The sequence below is a fragment of the Polypterus senegalus genome, chromosome 5 (genome assembly GCF_016835505.1).
Source record: "Polypterus senegalus isolate Bchr_013 chromosome 5, ASM1683550v1, whole genome shotgun sequence".
Taxonomy (NCBI): Eukaryota; Metazoa; Chordata; class Cladistia; order Polypteriformes; family Polypteridae; genus Polypterus; species Polypterus senegalus.
Window position 1 is genome coordinate 107,496,035 of NC_053158.1, and position 23,190 is coordinate 107,519,224.

At 38.6% G+C, this 23,190-nt stretch overlaps 1 protein-coding gene across 2 annotated transcripts in view; it reads right to left on the reverse strand.

The window, feature by feature from the left end:
* The window catches only part of zcchc2 (zinc finger, CCHC domain containing 2), a 159,339-nt gene that overhangs the window by 79,511 nt on the left and 56,638 nt on the right, over positions 1–23,190 (reverse strand). For both annotated transcript variants that reach the window (XM_039753206.1, XM_039753205.1), the window contains exons 3-4: positions 21,191–21,291; positions 3,756–3,844 (exon numbers count right to left, since the gene is read on the reverse strand). In XM_039753206.1, the coding sequence (XP_039609140.1) occupies positions 3,756–3,844; positions 21,191–21,291 (190 nt within the window). The remainder of the gene's footprint in view (positions 1–3,755; positions 3,845–21,190; positions 21,292–23,190) is intronic.

Here is a 23,190-nt window from a genome sequence, read left to right on the forward strand (position 1 = left end):
CCATGTCCTCTAATGGGCCCTGAGCTCACTGCCCAGCAGCATGCAGCTCGATTGGCATTCGCCATAGAATACCAGAATTGGCAGATGCACCAATGGTGCCCTGTGCTTTTTACAGATGAGAGCAGGTTCACCCTGAGCACGTGACAGAAGTGAAAGGGTCTGAAGAAGCCATGGAGAACATTATGCTGCCTGTAACATCATTCAGCATGAGCAGTTTGGTGGTGGGTTAATGATTGTTTGGGAGGCATATCCATGGAGGGTCACACAGACCGCTACAGGCTTGACAAAGGCACCTTGGCTGCCATTGGGTATCAGGATGAAATCCTTGGACCCATTGTCAGACCCTATGCTGGTACAGTGGCTCCTGGTACACGACAATTCCTGGCCTCATGTGGTGAGAGTATGCAGGCAGTTCCTGGAGGATGAAGGAATTGATACCATTGACTGGCCACCACACTTTCCTGACCTAAATCCAATAGAACACCTCTGGGACATTATGTTTTGGTCCATCCAATGCCACCAGGTTGCACCTCAGACTGTCCAGGAGCTCAATGATGCCCTGGTCCAGATCTGGGAGGAGATCCCTCACAACACCATCTGTCATCTCATTAGAAGCATGCACCGATGTTGTCAGGCATGTATACAAGAACACAGGGGCCATACAAAGTGCTGCGTACAATTTTGAGTTGCTGCAATAAAATTTTGGCAAAGTGGACTAGCCTGCCACATAATTTTTTCACTCTGATTTTTGGGGCGTGTCTGAATTCAGGGCTCTGTAGGTTGATCATTTTCATTTCCATCAAACGATGTGGCATCCTTTCGTTCCTAACACATTACCCAGTCTATATCAGTATAGATATCCAGGAGGATTTCTTTTTCCCATTGAGATCTGATGTGTTTTCAAAGTGTTCCTTTAATTTTTTGAGCAGTTTATATATACACATACACAAACTCTTGGCAAACTTTTTGATCGTAACCCAATTTGAACATGTTCGGAAATGTTCGTGACCAGAGGTACACACGTGGACAAAATTGTTGGTACCCTTCAGTCAATGAAAGAAAAACTCACAATGGTCACAGAAATAACTTTAATCTGACAAAAGTAATAATAAATAAAAATTCTATGAAATTTAACCAATGAAAGTCAGACATTGATTTTCAACCATGCTTCAACAGAATTATTTAAAAAAATAAACTCATGAAACAGGCCTGGACAAAAATGATGGTACCCCTAACTTAATATTTTGTTGCACAACCTTTTGAGGCAATCACTGCAATCAAACGATTCCTGTAACTGTCAATGAGACTTCTGCACTTCTCAGCAGGTATTTTGGCCCACTCCTCATGAGCAAACTGCTCCAGTTGTCTCAGGTTTGAAGGGTGCCTTTTCCAGACGGCATGTTTCAGCTCTTTCCAAAGATGCTCAATAGGATTGAGGTCAGGGCTCATAGAAGGCCACTTTAGAATAGTCCAATGTTTTCCTCTTAGCCATTCTTGGGTGTTTTTAGCTGTGTGTTTTGGGTCATTGTCCTGTTGCAAGACCCATGACCTGCGACTGAGTCCAAGCTTTCTGACACTGGCCAGCACATTTCTCTCTAGAATCCCTTGATAGTCTTGAGATTTCATTGTACCCTGCACAGATTCAAGACACCCTGTGCCAGATGCAGCAAAGCAGCCCCAGAACATAACAGAGCCTCCTCCATGTTTCACAGAAGGGACAGTGTTCTTTTCTTGATATGCTTCATTTTTCCATCTGTGAACATAGAGCTGATGTGCCTTGGCAAAAAGTTCAATTTTTGTCTCATCTGTCCATAGGACATTCTCCCAGAATCTTTGTGGCTTGTCCACATGTAGTTTGGCAAATTCCAGTCTGGCTTTTTTATGATTTGTTTTCAACAATGGTGTCCTCCTTGGTCGTCTCCCATGAAGTCCACTTTGGCTCAAACAACGACGGATGGTGCGATCTGACACTGATGTTCCTTGAGCTTGAAGTTCACCTTGGATCTCTTTAGAAGTTTTTCTGGGCTCTTTTGTTACCATTCAGTATTATCCGTCTCTTTGATTTGTCATCAATTTTCCTCCTGCGCCACGTCCAGGAGGTTGGCTACAGTCCCATGGATCTTAAATTTCTGAATAATATGTGCAACTGTAGTCACAGGAACATCAAGCTGCTTCGAGATGGTCTTATAGCCTTTACCTTTGACATGCTTGTCTATAATTTTCTTTCTAATCTCCTGAGACAACTCTTTCCTTCGCTTCCTCTGGTCCATGTTGAGTGTGGTACACACCATGTCACCAAACAACACAGTGACTACCTGGAGCCCTATATATAGGTCCACTGACTGATTACAAGATTGTAGACACCTGTGATGCTAATTAGTGGACACACCTTGGATTAACATGTCCCTTTGGTCACATTATTTTCAGTCTTTTCTAGGGGTACCATCATTTTTGTCCAGGCCTGTTTCATGAGTTTATTTTTTTAAATAATTCTGTTGAAGCATGGTTGAAAATCAATGTCTGACTTTTATTAGTTAAATTTCATAGAATTTTTATTTATTATTACTTTTGTCAGATTAAAGTTATTTCTGTGACCATTGTGAGTTTTTCTTTCATTGACTGAAGGGTACCAACAATTTTGTCCACGTGTGGTAGAAGTATATACCATGATATAGATTTGGATATTGTTTATTGTATGTTCATGACTCATCTGAGGTCAGTATGGGAATTATCACACTGGCACCCTTTTACCTCTACCACAAAAAGAAACAGGCATTTGATGTGTTTGCATAAAAACACAACTATGTACCTATGGAGAAAAATCGGGACTGTACGGTTAACAAGACAGGAATATGGAATTGTTGAGTCTCTGGGAACAGTTTCAATTTAAAGTTAGATCACAAGCAGAAACTGGTTCTCTGCCAGCTATGTCATATGTCTATTTTAGAGTGATACAAACAATTTCAACTATCACCAAAGCACAAAATATTCATGCAAGTATGAGAATGCACCCTGAATCAAGAAGTTCAGTTTCCAAGAATGCCCCAATTGGTCAAGAAGCACCTGTGCATACCTGTCACAAGTACAGCTTTCTACAAGAGCATTCAACACTGGTGATCCATCAGAAATCTGCACTTGTGCCAGGGAATGTTGACAAGTTTGTGTAGAAAATCAGCTAAACCTTCCTGTGTTAATATCATTTAATTACACTATCTGTAGTACTAGGGTGTTGTACCGTGTTAGCCATTATGGATGTAGGGAGCAAAAGTCAAGTCAAGCAAAATGACACCTTTTATTGGTTAACTAAAAAGATTACAATATGGAAGCTTTTGAGGCAATTGAGGCCCTTTCTTCAGCAAGATGTAATGATTACACTATCTGTAAAGAGATCACTTGCAGTGCCAAATGCAACAGATTTTAGTGCAGTAGTATTAAGAACTGTTCTCATAATTCCAAAAAAAATAAACCCACTCATCTGAAGGCCTGAAATTGTTCACTTCTGATGCAAAGTTAGACTTATACAGTGAAAGTAACACATCAGCACTGAAATTTAGACCATTCCTTTAAAGATGTCAAAAATACTGCATTTTTTCTACTTCCATTTACTGCAATAAATAATACTCTATCCAGCAATCCAATGTTCCATTCTGAACATGAGCTCACAATAACATCATGACAAAAGAAAATCTAGGCTTTACCTTCATGTTTAATTCCACATCCTCCCAAAATACAAATTTAAGAGAAGTACTACTTACTGTGGTTATGGACAGGGTCTGATGAGTTGGAGAGAAAAAAACTACAGTCTCTTTGCCGAAAAGCTTGAGAAGCAGAAGAAAACTTTTTTCTGTCAAAGAAGAAAGAGAGGGGGAAAAAAGACACCATAAATCGCATACAACTTACCCATACACTTCTTATTTCATATAAAAGTACACTCAAGCCTTATCATACTACAGAGATGGGCAACCAGAGCACTTAACACTGAACCGCACAAATATATGCAAGACTCTGTTTACTTGTGATATTTTATATATAAATAAAAAAAAATCAGCAAAGGAAAACGGGCAAGAAAAAATATTGAATGAATCAAAATTATTAACACACATATCTTTACATTTTTATGACACTAGAAACATTGACTTTTGATCAAATTGTGGACCTTACAGTAAGGTAATGATAAATTTCAACTAAGAACAAAAAAGGTTCACTCAGTGTGCATCAATCAGGACACTTCTCACACTAACAATGACCTTACATTTGATAGATTGTAAAGTTATTGTCTTGTTTGATGCTTCATGTAATATCAGTAATTGTACCATGCCGTGTCCATATTTTTGAGAAGTAATCACAGCGTTCCTTCGCCTTTCAAATGTTTACTATCATAATGGCCCTAGGGTTTCAAGGTATTTCACTTCACCAACACCAGTGATTAACATTTTATAGCAAAATAAGTTAGTCAACATTTCAGACTGCATGCTACTGAATGAAGCCTGTGCATGCATCCCTTCAGGAATACTTGACTTTAGCATTAAGACTTTATAGGTCTTAATAGCATCATAATGAAAAAACGAACTGGTTTGAGTAATATATTCTGAAGGTCACGGCATCTAACTACAAACAAGATAATAAACACTTCCCAATTAGCTCTATTTATTTATTTATTTTTGGTCACTCAGGCAAAACCCAGCACTGACTTCAATATCAGTAGCGTGCATCATAAAAGTTGCTCCAGCTTGAGATAAAGGCACAGACTCTTTACAATTTCCTCATTTCTCCTCAGTACCTAAAAAAACATCTTTCATCTCTTATTCTTGCTTTTTTCTCTCTCAGTAAAAGATTATTGTATCTCCGTACCAGAAAGCTTTGTCCCAACTTTCTTTCCTACTTACGAATCAACATCATGTGTATAGGGTATCAGCTAAGTTAATTTCAGAGTCAAGATGTTCATAAAAAAAACCCTTTCCTACTTAAAGGGCCCTATACCCATATTAACAATAAAGTCTTTATTATGAGCATCAAGAAACCACATGTTCCTTGCTAGGTTTACTTGCTGTTTAATTTGCCCTGGAGAAATCTTCATGAAAGATTATTACGGTTCAGTGTACCTTCTTTCACACTGAGGCACCTGATGAATGCTCATACAAGTATTAACACCTCCATCCTGGCACTGTTAACCTATACTGGCATTCACAAGCCCTGCGTCCTGAATCCAAGAAAGGTCTGACACTTTTTTCTTAGTCTGAACACCCAGAATACAAACACCAGTATTTTAGTCTCATCCCACTGCTACTTCCTTGCCTGTGTTATAAATGGTGCAAATGCCAGTGAGGGAGCACTTTCCAGATTAGTAAATTCTAATCTTTGTGTGACCAACAAAGAAAGGGGTTCAAAACCTGTTTTAAAAGTGTCTGTCAAAGGTCACTTTGTTGTTACAGTTGATTTGATTCAGTTGTGCAATTGTGATTTATAAAATCAACCTGCACTCTGACAACGAGGCTATGTTGAAAGTTTGTTTTCTTTGTAAAGTGCATTGTGATTTAGGGTATTGGTAGGGGGAAGTGGGGCTTACGAACACATTTTTTTTCCTAACCAGTTTTCAGTTTAAAATTGGTTAAATGTTTTTTACTCACACCCTTGGTAACTACCATTCACCCTGCACTTGGGTGCGAGTCAGTTCTGCATGTAACAGGAATGTTAAAAGTCTTCTTCAGCTCTGTGGAAGCATCTTTGTCTTTTAACTGGAGGGACTCAAGTACAAATACAACTGGGAAACAAATATGCAGAGTTGAAAATCCCATAGAACTCCTGGCCACTACTGCCCTTTAAAACAGTGATTCTCAGCTGGAGTAAACTTTTAGGAGAACTGCAAGATCAGGGGCCACACTGGAATTTTTCTCTATATAGTTTAGCTGTATTACATATACACCTGACATTAAAATGTTTTCACTGTCCACATTATGCCCTCACATGTGCGCAAAACCAACATATTGCAGCTTCTAACTTTACTGTTTTAGCCTGATGTCAAAGATCTGGCAAACTCATGAAGGAAATGGTAGGTCAACTTACACTGCTAAAACCACTCTGATCACTTTTTAAAACTGCACAGGTGGCTTACCCAACTCAACTGCTGCCATTACCTGACATACTCCTTTGGTCTATTCAGCTGACTTGAATGTTGTATGTGTAAAGAAAATGCATTTGTATTTACCATCTGGGCTAAATGTAGTTATTGCTGATGAAAGCACTCCAGTGCTGAAATGAGAGGATAACAAAATAGCTTCAGTACTTAAGTTACAATAAATTGTCTGTAGCAATTAATATTTCATTTTAAAAATTTACATTTTTCATTTTCAGAAATACTTGATGCTTATTTTACGCTTACTGGAAGAAATCAATACTTAAGCCCTTTGAACTTTGAGCAGATTTTGTTATCAAAAATATTTGCAGTGACAAATTCTGCATTTTGGTAATTACTGGTTTTTTTTATCCCTAAAAACATCAAGAAATTCAGTCACTAGTAAAAACAACTTTTTAATAATAAAAACATATACTGTAGGATGTTTTTGAAATGGATTATTAATTGTATTTTAAGTGCTTTATGAAAAAAAGATGGGAAAAAAAATGGAGAGGGGGCAGAAGTCACATGTGACCTTGAGTAGTTCTACAAAGTGGCGCACTAAGCCACTAAAATAAAGGTCCATTTTCAGCATGGAAGAGAAATGTGCAGTGTGAGTGTTCAGCTAATATTTGATGCATGTGATTTCTTAAAGAGTTTATTTTTTGTAATAGTTAGTCGTTGCTCACCATGATGTGACATTTAGTCTTAGGCTGCATCCTGAACTTAGAATAAAATTAAAATTAGGACTCGCTTAAAGTTTTGAAACTACTAAAGAAAAAAATACATATACACCTTGGGCAGGATGTAAATGAAAAGTGTGAAAATTACTTTCTCGACTAATCACTATTAAAGAAAAACTAGATGTGCATGCTAACCTGTATACTTGTCTTTTATCATATAAAAAATTGGAATGTGAAGACTGAGGGTCATCTATTTGTGCAAGAATAAAGGCCCAAAAGAAAATGGAGAGAGTTGTATCACACAACAATGTCACACACTTCCATACATGAATAAGGCCTACATTTATAAAAGATATGTTATATCGTATGAAAGATTTATGAAAGTGATACTGTATTTTCTCAAAGAAATTAATTCTGGAAGTTCTCGTTTGGCAGAATTTATTAGTAAGCTGACAGATTAAGCACGAGATAAGAGGAGTTGAGTTGCCTAGAGAGGCTCATTGGGTAACGTGTTTGGACGAGACTTGAATCTACCAGCTCTACACTTACAGTATATGTAAACACAACTGTGAAACTGCCAGGGTTGGCATACACAATGCTTTATGCAACACTAATACAGGTGAATCATTCTTAAAAGACTTAAGCAATGACAAATTGACTTCTTTGACTAGCTGCATGGTTTATGCAAACAAGTATAATAATAAATTTGTTTTGAAAGGACTGCTATTAGACCAACTGCTTAGAACAGGGGTGTCGAATTCCAGGCCTGGAGGGCCACAGTGGCTGCAGGTTTTCATTCTAACCCTTTTCCTAATCAGTGACCAGTTTTCAGTGGTAATTAATTCCCATTCCCTTCATTTTAACAGTCCTGCTTTTAAGGATTCAGTCTTCTGAGTTGATTCTTTTCTTCATTAAATGGCAGCCAAACAGACATGAGACATGAAACGAGCCGACAGATCAGCTAAACTGGGATTTCAAACTCTCCTCTCTTAATGAGAAGCAGATTCTTGCTGTTAATTAAACCTGTTCTTTAATTCCATGGCTTGTTGCTGCTCTCATTCTACCACAGCAGATATTTCCAAAACTGTTGATTTTTCTGTTTTTCCTATGAACATCATCAAAACTTTTTGGTGACCTGAGCAGATCAATCTTACCAAGACCATTACGTTACTTTATTTTCAGATATTGTGTGATGGCCACAGCTGAGGTGCTCATGTGGCGGCTTGTTTTGTGTCTCTTTATTGTTTGGCTTGTAATTAAGGAAAAAAGACAACTAAGGGGACCGAGTCGTTAATTAAAACTAAAGTAAAAGAAGTTAAATTAGCAGCAAAAACTGATCACTAATGAAGACGGTTAGAATGAAAACCTGAGGCCACTGCAGCCCTCCAGAACTTGAGTTTGACACCTGTGGCTTAGAACTTAGAACCTTTCAAGGCATGAAGGAAATTGTTAACTACCATACTTGGTCATTAGCATCTGTTGTTTTGCCACTTCCATATAGGTTTATGGAAGCATTCCAACAAAATGAGCTGTGCATTCAGGCAGCAGATAAGCATATTGTGCATAATGTTCTTCAGGCTGTGTGTCACTTTCTGTAACATGAACTCACTCAACAGTCTTCAGATCCTTACTAAACTGTCTTCCTATTCATCACTTGTACATTCATATTTTCCCCTTGTCTTCAGCAAACAAGTGATTAGAGTACACTACATAATTTTTTTGCCTACATAAAAAGTAACAATTAAGAGAAAAAAAAACAACTGTTGACTAATGTAGCTTACCAGACAATTTACTTTGACAGAAAAACAACTACAATATTGATGGGTGCAAGGGGTTTAATATAACTTTTTGAGAATACCACTGTATTGTATGCTGTAGGAGGTTAACGCGTATCCCAGTGAGAACAGGAGAGAATACATTACCCAGATGGGAGGCCAACACAATGACGAAAGCAAAACGGCCAGAAGATCAGAGAAATAACTTTGTGTACACCTGACAGAAAATAATGGACAGACCAGTAGAAACAGATTAGGGAGCAGTTCCATTCCCCATATGTCAGAAGGCAGAATCCTCTTATGCCAACCAAGTTGGGACACCCATAGGGTTGCTTGGAATTTGGGGTCTGGAAGTGTAACCATGTTGGGGTCCCTTGGTCTTGTTAATGGTCATTGTCGGGGGAGGACCTCCCTACTTTTTATGGCCCGGAAGTGCTTCCCGGAAGACATGAGGTGGCACCAGATGCATTCCCGGGCCCAACATAAAAGGATTCCGCTGCTTAAGTTCCAGTGAGTCACAGTCAGGAGGCAGCAGGCAACTCTCAAGTGGAGGAGAGATGGAGGAAGGATTGTGAGAATTGCTTAATTTAATGTATATTTCTGGCTTGTTACTGAACAGAGGATTGGAAAGAAGTGCCTGGAGAGAATAAAAACCCTTAATTTGATTCTAATAATGTCTGGTACTTTTAATGTGTCTGTTGTTTGGGGCTCTCTGGCATCCCCTGGTGGTCACAATGAACTTATAAATTGTCAACGCTTTCCACTGATGAAATTTGCATTTGTGTCCACTACCATTTACAATGTTTGTAAGACTGCAACACACATCAGCAGTTCATGGTTTACTCCAACAGGAAAAAAAGATACCATACTAAATGAACTTCGCACCTCAAGCATTCTAAAATAACTAAACTATAAGGTACATGCAAACAATGTATTGAGCCGTCCCTAATTATAAAAAGTCTTAGAAACGGTTGTTCCATATACAGTGGATTAAGAAATTACGCACACTTCATTGTGTTGAACATTTTAATTTTACATGGATACATCTGCCATTTTTGTCCATCACCCTACACTCAATAGCTCAAAATGTCATGTTTTCAGGAAGTTTTGCAAATTTATTAAAAATGTAAAACTGAAATCTTTTATTCATACAAGTATTCAGAAAGTAACTCAGTATTTGGTACAAGCCCCTTTTGGCAGCAATTAAAGTCTTTAGTCTTCTTGGATGAGACCTAACCCAGCCAACAGGGGATGCACAAACCAGTGTGTTTCTTCGTGCCGGTCCCGAGCCCGGATAAATGGGGAGGGTTACATCAGGAAGGGCATCCGGTGTAAAGTTTTTCCAAATCAATATGTGGACAATAATAAAATTTCCATACTGGATCGGTCGAGCCCCGGGTTAACAACAACCAACATCAGTACTGTTAGCATACAGGGTGGTGGTGGAAATTGGGCTACTGTTGGCCGAAGAAGAAGGAGAAGAAGAGGGGGGAGATGTGTCCGGAGGCAGGAGGAGAGGAGGAAAGTAAAGAGAGTGGAACTGAGGGTAGGAACTTTGAATGCTGGCTGTATGAATGGTGAAGGGAAGAGAGTTTGCAGATATGATGGAGAGAAGGAAGGTTGATATATTGTGCGTGCAAGAGACTAAATGGAAGGGGAGTAAGGCCAGGTAGATTGGAGGTGGATGCAAATTGTTCCATCATGGTGTGGATAGGAGGGGAAATGGAGTAGGAGTTATTCTGAAGGAAAAGTAAGTCAAGAGTGTTTTGGTGGTGAAAAAAGAGTGTCAGGTAATTATCATGAAGCTGGAAATTGGAGGTGTGATGATGAATGTTGTTAGTGCATATGCACCGTAAGTTGGGTGTGCAGTGGGTGAGAAAGAAGATTTTTGGAGTGAGTTGGATAAAGTGATGAACAGTGTACCCAAGGTACAGAAAGTGGTGATTGGAGCGGCTTTCAATGGACATGTTGGTGAAGGGAACAGTGGAGACAAGGAGGTGATGGGTAGGTATGGTGTCAAGGAGAGGAATGAAGAAAGTCAGAGGATAGTGGATTTTGCCAAAAGGATGGACATGGCTGTGGTGAATACATATTTTAAGAAGAGGGAGGAACACATGGTTATGTACAAGAGTGGAGGAAGATGCAAACAGGTAGATTACATCTTATGCAGAAGAGTTGATCTGAAAGAGATCGAAGACTGCAAAGTGGTGGCAGGGGAAAGTGTTGTTAAGCAGCATAGGATGGTGGTCTGTAGGATGACGTTGAAGAGGAAGAGAGTGAGGTTAGAGCCAAGGATCAAATGGTGGAAGTTGAAAAAGGAAGACTGCAAGGTTGAGTTTAGAGAGGAGGTGAGATAGGCACTGGGTGGCAGTGAAGAGTTACCAGACAGCTGGGAAACTACAGCAGATGTATTAAAGGTGACAGCAAGAAGGGTGCTTGGCGTGACATCTGGAAAGAGGAAGGAGGAAAAGGAAACCTGGTGGTGGAATGAGGAAATGCAGGAAAGTATACAGAGGAAGAGGATGGCAAAGAAGAAGTGGGATAGTCAGATGCAGAAAGTAGACAAGAGTACAAGGAGATAAGGCACAAGGTGAAGAGAGAGGTGGTGAAGGCTAAAGAAAAGGTATATGATGAGTTTGGACATTAAGGAGGGAGAAAAGGACCTGTACCGATTGGCTAGACAGAGGGACCCAGCTGGGAAATATGTGCAGCAGGTTAGGGTGATAAAGGATAAAGATGGAAACATACTCATAAGCGAGGAGCATGTGTTGCGCAGCTGGAAAGAGTACTTTGAGAAGCTGATGAATGAAGAAAACGAGAAAGAGAAGAGGTTGGATGATGTGGAGATGGTGAATCAGGAAGTGCAACGGATTAGCAAGGAGGAAGTAAGGCCAGCTTTTAAGAGGATGAAAAATGAAAAGGCCGTTAGTCCAGATGACATACCTGTGGAATCATGGAGGTGTCTAGGAGAGATGGCAGTGGAGTTTTTAACCAGATTGTTTAATAGAATATTGGAAAGTGAGAGGACGCCCAAGGAGTGGAGAAGAAGTGTACTGGTGCCGATATTTAAGAATAAGGGGGGTGTGCAGGACTGCAATAACTATAGGGAGATAAAATTGATGAGCCACAGCATGACGTTATGGGAAAGAGTAATGGATGCTAGATTAAGAAGTGAGGTGATGATTAGTGAGCAGCAGTATGGTTTCATGCCAAGAAAGAGCACCACAGATGCAATGTTTGCTCTGAGGATGTTGATGGAGAAGTTTAGGGAAGGCCAGAAGGAGTTGCATTGCATCTTTGTGGACCTGAAGAAAGCATATGACAGGGTGCCTCAAGAGGAGGTATTGTATGAGGAAGTCAGGAATGGCAGAGAAGTACGCAAGAGTTGTACGGCTCTGAGCCCTTTCTTATTTGCAATGGTGATGGACAGGTTGACAGACAAGATTAGACAGGAGTCCCCATGAACTATAATGTTTGCTGATGACATTGTGATCTGTAACGATAATAGGGAGCAGGTTGAGGAGACCCTGGAGAGGCAGAGATATGCTCTAGAGAGGAGAGTAATGAAGGTCAGTAGGAACAAGATAGAATACATGTGTGTAAATGAGAGGGAGGTCAGTGGAATGGTGAGGATGCAGAGAGTAGAGTTGGTGAAAGTGGAGGAGTTTATATACTTGGGATCAACAGTACAGAGTAATGGGGATTGTGGAAGAGAGGTGAAAAAGAGTGCAGGCAGGGTGGAATGGGTGGAGAAGAATGTCAAGAGTGATTTGTGACAGACAGGTATCAACAAGAGTCAAAGGGAAGATCTACAGGACGGTAGTGAGACCAGCTATGTTATATGGGTTGGAGATGGTGGCAATGACCAGAAAGCAGATGACAGAGCTGGAGGTGGCAGAGTTAAAGATGCTAAGATTTGCATTGGGTGTGACGAGGATGGATAGGATTAGAAATGAGTACATTAGAGGGTCAGCTCAAGTTGGACGGTTGGGAGACAAAGTCAGAGAGGCGAGATTGCGTTGGTTTGGACATGTGCAGAGGAGAGGTGAGGGGTATATTAGGAGCAGGATGCTAAGGATAAATCCAGGGAAGAGAAAAAGAGGAAGGCTTTAGTGAAGGTTTATGGATGTGGCGAGAGAGGACATGCAGGTGATGGGTGAAACAGAACAAGATGCAGAGGACAGAAAGATATGGAAGAAGATGATCCGCTGTGGCAACCCCTAACAGGAGCAGCCGAAAGAAGGAGTCTTTTTGGATAAGCCTCTACAAGCTTTACCCACTTGCATAAGGCCAATTTATCCCATGCTTCCTGGCAATCCTCTCAGCTTCATTAGATTGGATGGGATGCCTCTGTATACTACAAATTTTCAGTTCTCTCCACAGATGTTCTAAGGGGTTTAAATCTGTGCTTTGTCTGAGCCACTGAAGGACAGTCAAGAGACTTGTCCTGAAGCCAATCCAGCATTGTCTTGGCTGCATGCTTTGGGTCATTGTCGTGCTAAAAGGTGAACAGTCAACCTAGTCTAAGATCAAGGACTTCTCTGTATTTCCCTCAATTCTGTCCGGTTTCCATGCAAAGACCCTCCATAGCCTATTGCTGTCCACACAACCATGCCTCACTCTAGAGATGGTATTAGGCAGGTGATGACTAGTACCTGGGGCCATATGTATAAACGGTGCACACACACAGAAATTCTGCATAAGAACACTTCCACGTTCAAATCACGATGCATAAAACCTACACTTGGTGTAAAGCCACGCACTTTTCCACGGTACCTCATACCTTGTCGTATTAAAGTTCTCTGCTCGATTTTGCAGACTGGCGGCACCCAGCGTCAAAGCAGTGCTACTGTTCCTGTGTGGTTATTCTTTCTTTTCCTGACGCGGCTTTATAAATACACTGAAATTACCCGCATACTGTTTATTAGTGTAATGCATCTGATTGTAATTAACCTGTAACGATATAATGGTCCAGGGAATAGCCATAGTATTCCAAATACCATAACTGCTTTAGCGTTGTTACTCTCACTGCACCTTCTTCTTTCAGCTGCTCCTGTTAGGGGTTGCCACAGCGGATCATCTTTTTCCATATTACTCTCACTGCACCACTCGGAGTATTTTTATCACTGTATCTGAGTGGGGAATCACAGCAGCAGCTGATCGGAAAGAGAATTATCGATATACAGCATCAAGCACATGCTGCCTCAGCCACGGCAAAACGTTTCAAAGCCTTTCCTGTACGGACCTCGCGGTTGAGAAAAAGTTTCATCCCAAGAACTATAAACGCATTCAATCAATTGCTCCTTGTAGAACTGTTTGTACTTATAAGTACAATTACCCCACTGTAAACTTGCACTATAATATTATATGCAGTTATAATATTGCACAACCTGCGTCACTTTATAAAGCATGTATTTACATATGATGACAATGTCATTTTTAAGATGAAATGCAGCAAAATATGTTTATTATATTATACAGATAAAACTAACTCCATTTAAATAATCTGTATTGTTAATAATTAAACATGTGAGGACACGGTGCCGCAGCGTTACCAGGTTTACGTATTGTTCCTGCCTTGCGCGCCGTATATTTACTGAGGCTGGTGCGACACTTTAAGGATAGAAGGATAGAATAATTAAACATGTACTATGAAGATATTTCAATGTTCCTTAAAAGTTCTGAAGAATCGTTGTTGTAAGCTTACAGATGGCTTAACGTCTATTACAGAGCTGATTGTGTGGCGTTTGGGTATTTGGGGAAAAAAAAAGTAATGACAGGAATTGGAGGTTAGTACGTTTGAAAGAGACAGTACTGTCACAATACATTATTTAATCGAAGGTCACGCATGGCGCAGCAGCATCTTTTGTGAGACATGAACAATCACTGCGCCATCGTGTTCCCATGTTTAATAACATGCTTTCATTCCAATCATCATGAAAATTATATCACATATACATCTCAGTATTTTAATTATTAAGAGAGCTGTAATATCACGAATGTAATGGATTCTCTGTCCTGTCGGAGGAAGAGAAAGCCGGTTTAAGAAGCACGTAGTGATTCACACACAGAGTACATAGAAGATCAAATACAAAACAAAGCATTTAACGTGCTACTATAGTTATGATGAGATTTGAGAAACTAGTACATGAAATGATTTTAAGATGAAGTTTATGATGTTCAACAGTACTTTAAATAACAAAATAAACTACGTGATTAAAGTGGAAATTTCGAGATTAAAGTTGACATTTTGTGCTTTTTTCCCCCACTGTGTGCCTATTTTTTTTTTTATGTACAATAATAAGCTTTCATATGGCACTCAGACGGTGGGCTACAACTCGTCTTTTCACGGCGACTTTGGTATGTGACAGCTTCTTTTTTATTTTGGCACTGTGCGACTTTGTGAACTTGAGCTTTCGAGTTTCTCCGACACGCTTTGCCACTCGATCAACTTCCTTTTGTTGATTATACCACTATTTAAACCAACAAATATTAAGTTTTTCCTTGCCTCCACTTGGTATTCGCTGAAATTCTTATATTTTCCCCCGTGTTTTTCCCCATTGTCTTTTCACAGAACCCTGAGCTTAAGGGCTATTTATATTGATTTGCATATTCAAAGAGGCATAATTCTGGGAGTAGTTGGGGCGGAACAGCACACACGTGCACGTGCGTTACTTTTCATGCTGACTGGGATTTATGTAGCAGAAGAATGAAGAAGTTGGCGAACGCACAGATTCCTGCATCTGGATTTTCTGTGCGTAAGCACATTTCGGCTTTTGTGCTTACGTCATGTTATAGTGCAAATTCCACGTGCGGCGTAATGCATGAGGCCCCTGGTCAGACAGTGCTTGGAGATCTGCCCAGAGAGTTCTTTTTGTTTTTGTTACATCAAGCCACAGAAAATCTCTTTTTTGCTCTCAGAACCCTTTAAATACCATTTGGCAAACTCTACATGAGAGTCAGCCACTCACCACAAACTCCTGATATGATAGGAGTGCTGCCCTAGGCAGTTATCCTTCTGACAGGTATTCCCATCTCAGCAGAGGACTTTTGAAGCTCTGTTGGTGTGACCACAGCGGTCTTAGTCTACTCCCTGACTAAACACGTTCTTGTCCAGTTACTCAGTTCAGCCGGACAGTCATCTCTAGGAAAAGTCCTAGCAGGGGTATAGGATTACCACAAAATTCATAATTGACAATTATTTCTCTTTTGACATTATGATTATTAACTTTGATTAATAACACTACAATAATATATGTATTTTGTTCCAACTGTATATACTGGATTCTGTATACATAACTTCCATTTAGCAGTTTTCTAGGGAATCACTTAAAAACTGTTAATATAAAATTGTTAAATGCTGAATTAGTTGAATTAAACATTTAATTTCTAAATCAATATGTTTTTTTTTTTTTTAAAAACTAAATACATTCCCCTTCAAAAGTACTGGAACAGCAAGGCTAATTATTTTGTTTTTGCTGTGGACTAAGGACATGAGTGAGAGTTCAAAAGATGAATATGAAAAGAGAGATCAGAGTTTCAGCATTTATTCCGTGGTATTTACATCTAGATATGTTAAACAACAAAACATAGCACATTTTCTATCAAACCACACAGTTTTTCAAGTGATCAAAAGTATTGGAACAAAATGTTTTCAATGAAATTAAAGTCAAAAATGCTTAACATCTGGTTGCATATCCCTTGCTCACAATAACTGCATCAAGCCTACTACACACAGACTTCACCAGACTTCTTTTTCTTCATTGGTTATGCCTTTCCAGGCTTTTACCACATGATCTTTTGTTGTCTGTTGAGTGGCTTTTCTTCCTTGTCTTCTCTTCAGGAAGTGAATTGCATATTCAATTGGGTTAAGATCTGGTGACTGACATGGCCAGTCCAAAACCTTCAATTTTTTCCCCACCGATGAAGTCCTTTATTGAAGTGGAAATGTGTTTTGGATCACTATCTTGACGCGTAATAAATTTCCTGCCAATTAGTTTGGACGCATTTTTCTATAAATTGGCAGACAATATGTTTCTATAGACTTGGGAGTTCATTCAACTAACACCATTAGTTATATCATCAATAAAATGATTGAGCCTGTTCCAGAAGCAGCCATGCAAGCTCACACCATGACACAACCTCCACCATGCTTCACAGATGAGCATGTACGTTTAGGATCATGGGCAGTTCCCTTCTTTCTCCATACTTTGGCCTTTCCATCACTTTGTTTATTCTGTGTCTCAAATAGTCAATAAAACTTTGTTCCAGATCTGTTGTGGCTCATCTCTGTACTTTTTTTGCAAATTCTAATCTGGCTTTATATTGTATACCTTTATATAGGACACTTATTAAAAAATACTTCTGTAGCAGTTTTTGTAATACAGTAAGTTACTGATGTTCAAATAATTATCATTAAGTATCACAAACATCTTTTTTAACCCAGTACAAAAATCACTTCCTGAAAAACTAGTTATTATCACCCACCATTCAAAAAGAAATGTTGAATATGCGAATGTAAAATTGGTTTCTGCTGTATTAAGAGAACAGAAATGGCATGCCACAAAAGTACATAATTTTAAATGACAGTAATGTAATATTAAGATGTTAATATAAACTCAATCTGACAGTTCTATTGTACTAGTATGGGAAAGCATTAAATATTAACATATAATAAGCTCAATAAATACTTAGATAAAACACATTGATTGTTACATGCTGCTGCTTTTGTGACATTTACAGTATATATTGTGCAGGAATACACATACAGCACCATCAAATAATAAAAAAAAAAAACACCACTGTGTAAATACTTTTGAAGCTCGCTACATGCTTATATGGTACTTACATAGGTAAAAGTTAGTTTCCTGATAAAGTGTAAGACATGCCAATATTGTAACAAAACAGACACCATGCTATGCACAGTGTAACCTTACAATAAAAGTCATAAGATTCTCAGACAACTTCGAAGTACAGCCTATGACCAAAGCTCAGGAGTCTGTTCAGAGTCCAACACGGATTGGAATGGCATTCAGTATTTTGCCCCATAATTTTGTAATCACGCAAGCTTGCTGCTTCGCCTTGAAGATACAGGCGGCTAGGGCAGCTCTCTGTCCTTTAGCAGCTGCATCTTCTTTTTTGAGGAATGTTGGCTGTTTGCAAGCATCTGCTTTTCAGCATAAATTCCTCTTCAATTTAATGAACCATTAAATTCTGCTTCTGGTGTTAAACTCCACCTTTAACTGAAGCCACTGGCCATTGTAACAACTGGACTTGTTGGCAATGTAGTGAATAATGAATTGGACTTTAAACTAGGGCCATCCAATATATGTACTGGGCTGATATTTGGCCTCTACATATGTATCGGTATTTGTAGAACTTCCACAAGCGGTATGATACTGAAACAAACCAAAAAACACCCCTTTATTAGTTTTTTTCTTCTCTCATAAATGGCCTCGGTTTGAAAAGCCACTCTCCTGGACTGGTATTCACAATGGCAGCAAAGGATGGAGTCTTAACAATGTACATACTAAACAATTCCAGGAGCTTTAAACACTAAACTTTTCCCATATTCGTCATCCCAAGGATTGACAATAAAGCAGATTTTTTTTTGCACAGCTACTCCAAGCATGCAGACTTTTTCATCCATTAACTAAGACCATTTTGGCTACAAAGGTCAGATGACAATCCTGCAAAAAAGGACTTGGGTTTCACTTTCAAAAATGGTTATACACTTGTCTCTGTATGCCACAGTGATTACTTGGCAGAGCATTTACACTGTGAGAGTTTCCAGATTAGCATACACCCATATTTGTTCCAAACTTCGAAATGCCCAGTCTCTTAGCTTTTAGAAGAGCAGAAGTGGGTCTTCCTATGGTATGTTTATTTGCCTTCATATATTGTGTGGTGATTCCTTGATAGGACAACTTATTTCTCAATATACGTATGTTATAACGCCTATGTTTGTAGTTATCTCAATAGGGTGTTTCATGACTGGTAACTCTTTCTCCAATAAGGTAACTGTAACAGCTACTCTGGAGTGAATAAATCACTTTTATGAATACACAAAGCTTTCCCAAGCTGCATCACCTTTTTTTTTTTTTTTAAGTTAAACTTGTCAAACAAAGTGGAGCTGTTTCAAGTACATCAAAGAAATCTTAATATGATGCATATCCTCACAAATCAGAGATCCTTTACTGTTACATTGACCTGTAACAAAAAAAGGGCCATAATTTGCTTTGTCACACCCCTGCGTGTTGCATGTTCCTTACTTGCCCTGTATAAGCTGTATGAAAAGCTAGCAAACTAGTTATGTGACTCATCAGCATGAAACGATTGTGGTAACTGAAGTTTCTACAGGTAGATAACTGCAAGTGAGGGAAACAAAAAGTGGGTTAGGCCACTGATTGGCTTCCCAACTGTTTCTAGTGAATTAAGTCATTTGGTTCATCGGATATGTTGCCTCTCAAACAGCTTTGTAGACAGGACTAATACGGTTTATAAATGTCAATAAAAATTTCCAGTATTATGACCAGTGATTGGTGTCCTGATGTTTTTTATGTTATTAAAATGTATTTAAATGCTACTTCTTTTGCAACAGTCATTCGCTTTAATTTTTATAATAAATTGCTATTTTATTTCTGCAATTGTAACATGTGCAAATCAAACTGGTAAAGCTCTGAAAAGCAAAAAAATAAAGAAAGAAAAAAGAAAAAGTAGAAAAACATGCATACCATACTTTATGTACATAAAAAAGTTGGATGGGTCTTTGGCAAGCACACCCCGGTTGTATAACAATACTCATTAAATACAAATTGTATGCAGATAAATATACTTTAAGTTCATTAATTCAAGCATCTCTCAGGAGAAGTACATATGCACTGATCAACATATTCATAAATTAATGCCTTAGAATTTCTGCCAACATATAATCAATAGATGACAGTACATATCAACTTTGATGGTTATATTTATTCCTTATTTTTAAGCTAACAATGACTATATTTTCATCTTTATAAGCGTCAACTGAATTCTTAAAATGCCTGCTCTCACGCCTCCTGCAGTGCACACTTGAAAGAAAAGTCAAACGTCTCTACACTCTACAAAAAAACCAAGTAATTGTAATGTAATCTGTTTAAATATTAAATTTAAAATGTTCATGTGAAAACATCATACATTTAGGCTTTTCCAGAAAAAAATCTCAGTGAAGAGAATATCTGTACTAAGGTTGTCACAACTATGAAAATATCGATTCAATGTTCATTTTTCATGGAGTCAGTTCAACAGCCTACATTACAGTTGCTGCCCTGTTTCTTAAAGTATCCTATTTCTAAATGATGTAAACATTAATTAGTATAAGCCTGTAAACTGTCACATTTAATTTTGGGATGTAACATTTATTATTTATTTATAGGTGAAAATGTTTTTGTAGTCAGTTAAACATTTTACGCATTAAGACAGGGGGTCTGCAGTTATTTTTACCGGCAGGTCAGTTTTATTCTGCACTGTTCATTCAGGGGTAACCTTCTTTTGCACCTGACCTCCATAACTCCCTCTATTTTTAAATCCTTGCTGCAAAGTGTGCTGTCTTAGTGCAATACTTTATTACAAGTGATTTTAAAATTGTATTTCATAATTTTTGCTATATAAGGTTAGATGTTTTAACTTTTCAGTGCTCAAATGCAAAAACAGTGGCACTACTTCTCTGTGTTCTTATATACTTATTTTGTTTTATGACAGAAACTGATTGGTGGGGTGGTGACAAAAGTGAAAGCTGATTGGATTTAGTTAATTGTGACGGCTGCTACACAGATGGGGTCTACGTGTGAGCAAACAGAGAAGCAAAACCTTGGTAAGAGGAGTAACCATGAATTCAATAGTCACTGGGCTTTAGAGAAACTCTGTAGAGATGCAACACTCCACTAATCTTGGCTTCATGGCAAAGTGGTCAGACAACACATGAAAGCCCACTAGAAGGTTGCAAAATGGCATTTAAGATCTTAAGCTATGAGAAATAAGATTCTCTAGTTTGATTAAACCAAGACTGAACTGGTTAGCCTCTGCTCTAAATGAAGTGTCCCATTTGGGGGGGAAACCACGCACCACTCATCACCAAATGCAGCCACATTTATTTATCATGCCCAACATCTCTATCTGCCTTTACATGCACATTTCACCGTATGCCAAGACTCTCCACTTCAGACATCCAGCCACAGATCCCTAGATTGTGCCACTGAGGAGTCTACCGCTGAAGGTCTGCCACCAGGCCCTTCTGCAATATGTACATGACTGCTTATGAATCTTTTTGGAGATCAGAACACAAGTCTTGCACGATGATAGACAGGTAGACAACAACTTTCTCTTGTGAATTTGCTCTTTAAACATTACTTTTTACTAACTGGATTTTCCTCTTAGCAGCCCAGATCACTTTTAATAGTGCTTAGAAATGTAAACCAAAATATAATGAGCAGCAAAAGCAAACGGACACTTGAAATGACAGCAAACATTATTTAAAAGTAAGAATTACATTTGCAGCAGACTTCAGTGACAAAGTCGGAAACAGTCTGGCACTTGTTCTTAGCATAAAGAGCAGAGAAAGACAATGGGGAAAAAAAACTTACCTCAATTTTTGCTCCAGCTCACCAATTTCCCACTCATCTCTGTGACTTAACAGTCTCAAAATTCCTTTTTCAAAACACTCTGTCGAAAGTTCCTTTGGAAGCTTTTTTTGGGTAGAAAGAAAGAAAATAAATTGTTTAAATGAGTACTTTGTAATATAGTTTAATCACTGTATTTTTCCATTTACCAATTTCTACTCATGTGAAATTTTTAATTTTTGGAGCACATTATAAAACTCCCACTTTAATCAACTACAATCTGTGAAGAGAATTTTTTTTTTGGAAAATCCAGGTGCACTCCTTTTTTATAAATAATAAAACCTTAGCAAGTAAAACATTAAATTAGAGTACTATCTAGACATACTATTTCGAGCAAGGGTCTCTAACAAATCACTCGTGAGCTACCGGTAGCAAGCCACAGGGTTAATGAATCCTACATAAATTTGAAAACTTGATTAGTCAAAGTAGGGCTGGGTGATCTTTCCAAAAAATCCTATCACGATCCACAATCTGAACTGCAATCTATCTTTTCAATCTGGCATACACTTATTATGAGAATATCCGGACTCAAACTCAATTAGACCTAAGTAACACTTTATTTTAAATATCAAGTTAAATTCAGTTGTTCTCTTGCTCACTAGCTAAGCGGAGTTAGTGAACACGCCCCGAAGCTGGCGAGTGAGTGAAGGCCCCCCCCCACGGCCCGCTGCGCGTTTCTCGGATTCGCGCAAATAAATCAGTACTGCAAGCAAACTATGATACATAGCAAAATGAGAGAAGTTGCAAAATCAAACGAAATGTTCAAGTAAATTATAAAAAAAAAAAACGATCTAAATCCATTAAGTAGTTCTCTCGTGAAAAGTGGACAGACATTGGATTTTATATTATATATTAGTAAACCTTCAAAATAAAATGTGCAGTTAAAGTCTCAACAGCATTCTCAGCATTTCTGGAGCTTGGTAGAGCCAGATAACTATAAGAATCTTCACCAAGCAGCTCTGAAAATGTCTGCTTTCTTTGCGTCTATATACCTCTGTGAGTCTGCCTTTTCTGGCATGAATGTCATAAACTCAAAGTTCAGAACAAGACTGACAGATGAACATTTAAATTACTCCATAAGAATGAACCTAAATGGCTACACTCCACCATACACCTCTCTTGTTGACTCCATGCTGTGCTAGTCATCTCACTAACTAAAACACACATCACACATGCAACTGGACATGTGAATACTCTTGTGAAGTGAAACAGTGACATGTAACAAAATGACAAATGAATAAGTAATATCTGTGTATTTTTAATTGCATTGTTTTGTTTTGACAGCATTCATGTTTTTAATTCAATTGTGTGAGATACACTAGAAAATGTATAGAGACATACAAAATGTACTTGCACGTGATCTAAATATTTTTTGTGATGTTTTAATGCAAAATGTTAGTTGTGGATACCAACATTCTGTAAATGTTGAGGCAAAACAAGCTTATTCAGTTTGTTTGGGTTGAAATAAGCTATGAGAATAAACGTTAGAAAACATGAGTAGCTCTCGGCCATTTTCATTTTGTAAAAGTAGCTCCCTGGGGGAAAAAAAGGTTAGAGAACCCTGATCTACAGACTACCATCTAGCCATACTTTCAACGCTGTCTCATTGCATTATGTGGTGCTACAAGGAAGAATATGAATGCAAGACTCCTAATACTATTGCACTCTCTTTGGCATACAGTAGCATGAGAAAAGGCCAGATGCATTCCTCCCATAATCTTGCTCCATTTTAGTCACCAAGTAAAATCCACAGCAAGAGGCAGCACAGGAAGCATAAATATTTCTTGTTTCTACTACGCTATGTTCCACAGAGTTCAAGACCAAGAGATCAGGAGGCATGCATCTCCCATTTTCCTATGCCACATCACCCTGCAGTGAATGAGGTCCCTTTACTGTACCACAAAGAAAAAACAATCACTGTTTGGCAATTTTGTTTTTCTTTTCCTATTTTTTTATGACACACC